Here is a 2500-nt window from a genome sequence, read left to right as displayed (position 1 = left end):
GAATATATTGTTATTGAAATTGTGATAGAACTATTTTTCTTGTGTTTCCCCTTAAAAGTAACATTTTCTTTCTGGATCTTTGGTTGTTTTCTTTAACATGTTTTTGAAGGGAGACTAAATTAACTTGAATCAAATCTCAGAAAACAGTCAAATCGAAGTATATTTAACTCACACTCTCTTAATAAATTGATATTCCTAAAATAAAGTCAACGAATAATAAAAAAAAATAATAAATAAAAAAAAAGCAAGAGAAAGAAAAGAACCAACCTGCTGGACCTGCGTTTGATAGCGAGTTACATATTTGATCTCAGGATAGCATTGCTTGGGAGGGGGTCCGTAGGATGGGGGAGGGGGACCATAGGAGGGGGGAGGGGGGCCGTACGAAGGAGGAGGAGGAGGAGGAGGTCCGTAGGATGGCAAAGGCTTGTCGGCCAAGGAGGACACGACACACAGCAGCAGCAACGTTACGCGAATCATCTGTGGGAAGAAGGAAAGGTCAGTGGAATACGATTCGACAACAGCCTAAATGAGCGCCTTTTACACGCGTATTTTAAGGGCTGTTCGTTAATTAATGGTCATTAGTGGTATGTTCTGGTCATTTATTGATTAAGGAGAGGTTGGTGAGACCGAAGACCGGGATAATATTTTCCGTTTATAACCATAAGAAAGTACTATTCTCTTTCTAGATTTTAGGCCGTTTTCTCTGGACTGAATTAATATAAACAAAAAACAAAAACAAACTAAGCTAAACTGTAGCTGTTGATGCTGACTGAAATAGAGAGGTAGATAGATAGACAGATAGAGATAGAGAGAGAATAGTGGAATAGCTCTAACGACGTCCCTTGAATTTGACATCCCTTTTTTAACATGTATTGTTAATGGCATAAAAGTACCGTAATAATCCCAATATATATAAACTCCATAAGACCAGAACATGAGGTCCGGTACATCTTACCCTTTCTTTTGTATATTCTTATTACATTTATTAACTTTTTTATTTAGCTTCTTTACCTGCACAAGTATTTTCGACAAGACAAAAGCAAAATTGCCTGATTCGAGACACACGCCATCAATAAAAAACAAAAATCTGGAAGCATCAGCATGACAGTCACTTGTTTCAAACACTTACAAAAAAAACGGATTTTAAGAAAAAAAAAGTGAAATTTGAGTCTGGGATCCTATTTTCCATTTTCTTTTCTCAGTATCACATCTCCGTTTTCTTTTTTATCTATAATCTTTCTCTCTTTCTCTTTTTTTCTTGTTTGTTGTACATATGAGGAAATGGGAGAGAGTGAGCGAGAGGGAAGGTATAAATTGAGAGAAGAAGGGAAGTTGAACGAAAGAGTTAGAGATAGAGATAGATAGATAGATAGATAGAGAGAGAATGAGAGAGAAAGAAAAAGTTATCTCAAACCAATCTGAGAAACATAACGAAATACCAAACGTTTCGGAGGAACAGAATGAACGAAAAAAAAATCTTAATTACGTAAAGGGAACCCTAGTGAACGAAGCTAAAACAAAGTATATAAAGAAGAAAATATCATGAATGAAGAGCGAGAGAAGGAGATATACAGCCAAGAGCGAAAGAGAAATTCTAGCTAACAACTGATAAAAAGAAATCATGAGAAGAAATAAAAAAAATAAATAAAACAAAAAAATCCAATACATACACGCCAAAAAAATGCTGAATCATGTTTGGAAAGGTATTAAAAAAGGGGGCAAAAAGTAGAATGTGTGGTAGAGGGAGAGAGAAAAAAGATTCAGTAGAGGATATGTAAAAAAGGTATATAGATGAATAGAATTAAAGTGAAGGTAAGAGTGAGAGTGAGGGTGAGAGTAAGAGTAAGAGTGAGAGTTAGAGCAAGAGGGAGAATGCTAGAGAGAGAGAGAATAATAAATATACATATATATATATATTTATATATATATATATATATATATATATATATTATATATATATATATATATATATATATATATATATATATATATATATATATATATATATATATATATATATATATATATATATATATATACATATATATATATATATATATATATATATATATATATATATGTATATATATATATATATATATATATATATATATATATATATAGAGAGAGAGAGAGAGAGAGGGAGAGAGAGAAGGAGAGAGAGAGAGAGAGAGAGAGAGAGAGAGAGAGAGAGAGAGAGAGAGAGAGAGAGAGATATAGACAGATAGATAGATAGATAGATTAGATAGATGGATAGATAGATAGATAGATTAGATAGATAGATAGAGAGGGAGAAAAGAACGATAGATATATAAGTTAGATTGTGACATGATGTGTAGAGAAAAGAGGGGAGGGAGGGGAAGGGGGGTAGGGAGGGAATGAGGGAGGAAGGGAGGGAGGGAGGGAATGAGGGAGGGAGGGGAGGAGGGAGGGAGGGAGGGAGGGAGGGAGGAAATGAGGGAGGGAGGGATGGAGGGAATGAGGAAGGGAGGGGAGGAAG

General features: G+C 34.6%; 1 protein-coding gene across 1 annotated transcript in view; it reads right to left on the bottom strand.

Moving 5' to 3' along the window:
* LOC122253178 (uncharacterized) overlaps positions 1-2500 on the bottom strand; it is an 11051-nt gene that overhangs the window by 1018 nt on the left and 7533 nt on the right. Inside the window, exon 2 of the mRNA XM_043016003.2 lies at positions 268-477. Coding sequence (XP_042871937.2) covers positions 268-477 — 210 coding nt within the window. The remainder of the gene's footprint in view (positions 1-267; positions 478-2500) is intronic.

The sequence above is a fragment of the Penaeus japonicus genome, unplaced genomic scaffold (assembly GCF_977035675.1).
Source record: "Penaeus japonicus unplaced genomic scaffold, GWHDUDI00000001_assembly GWHDUDI00000026, whole genome shotgun sequence".
In the NCBI taxonomy this organism is placed as follows: domain Eukaryota; kingdom Metazoa; phylum Arthropoda; class Malacostraca; order Decapoda; family Penaeidae; genus Penaeus; species Penaeus japonicus.
This window is presented reverse-complemented; position numbering and strand designations above follow the sequence as displayed.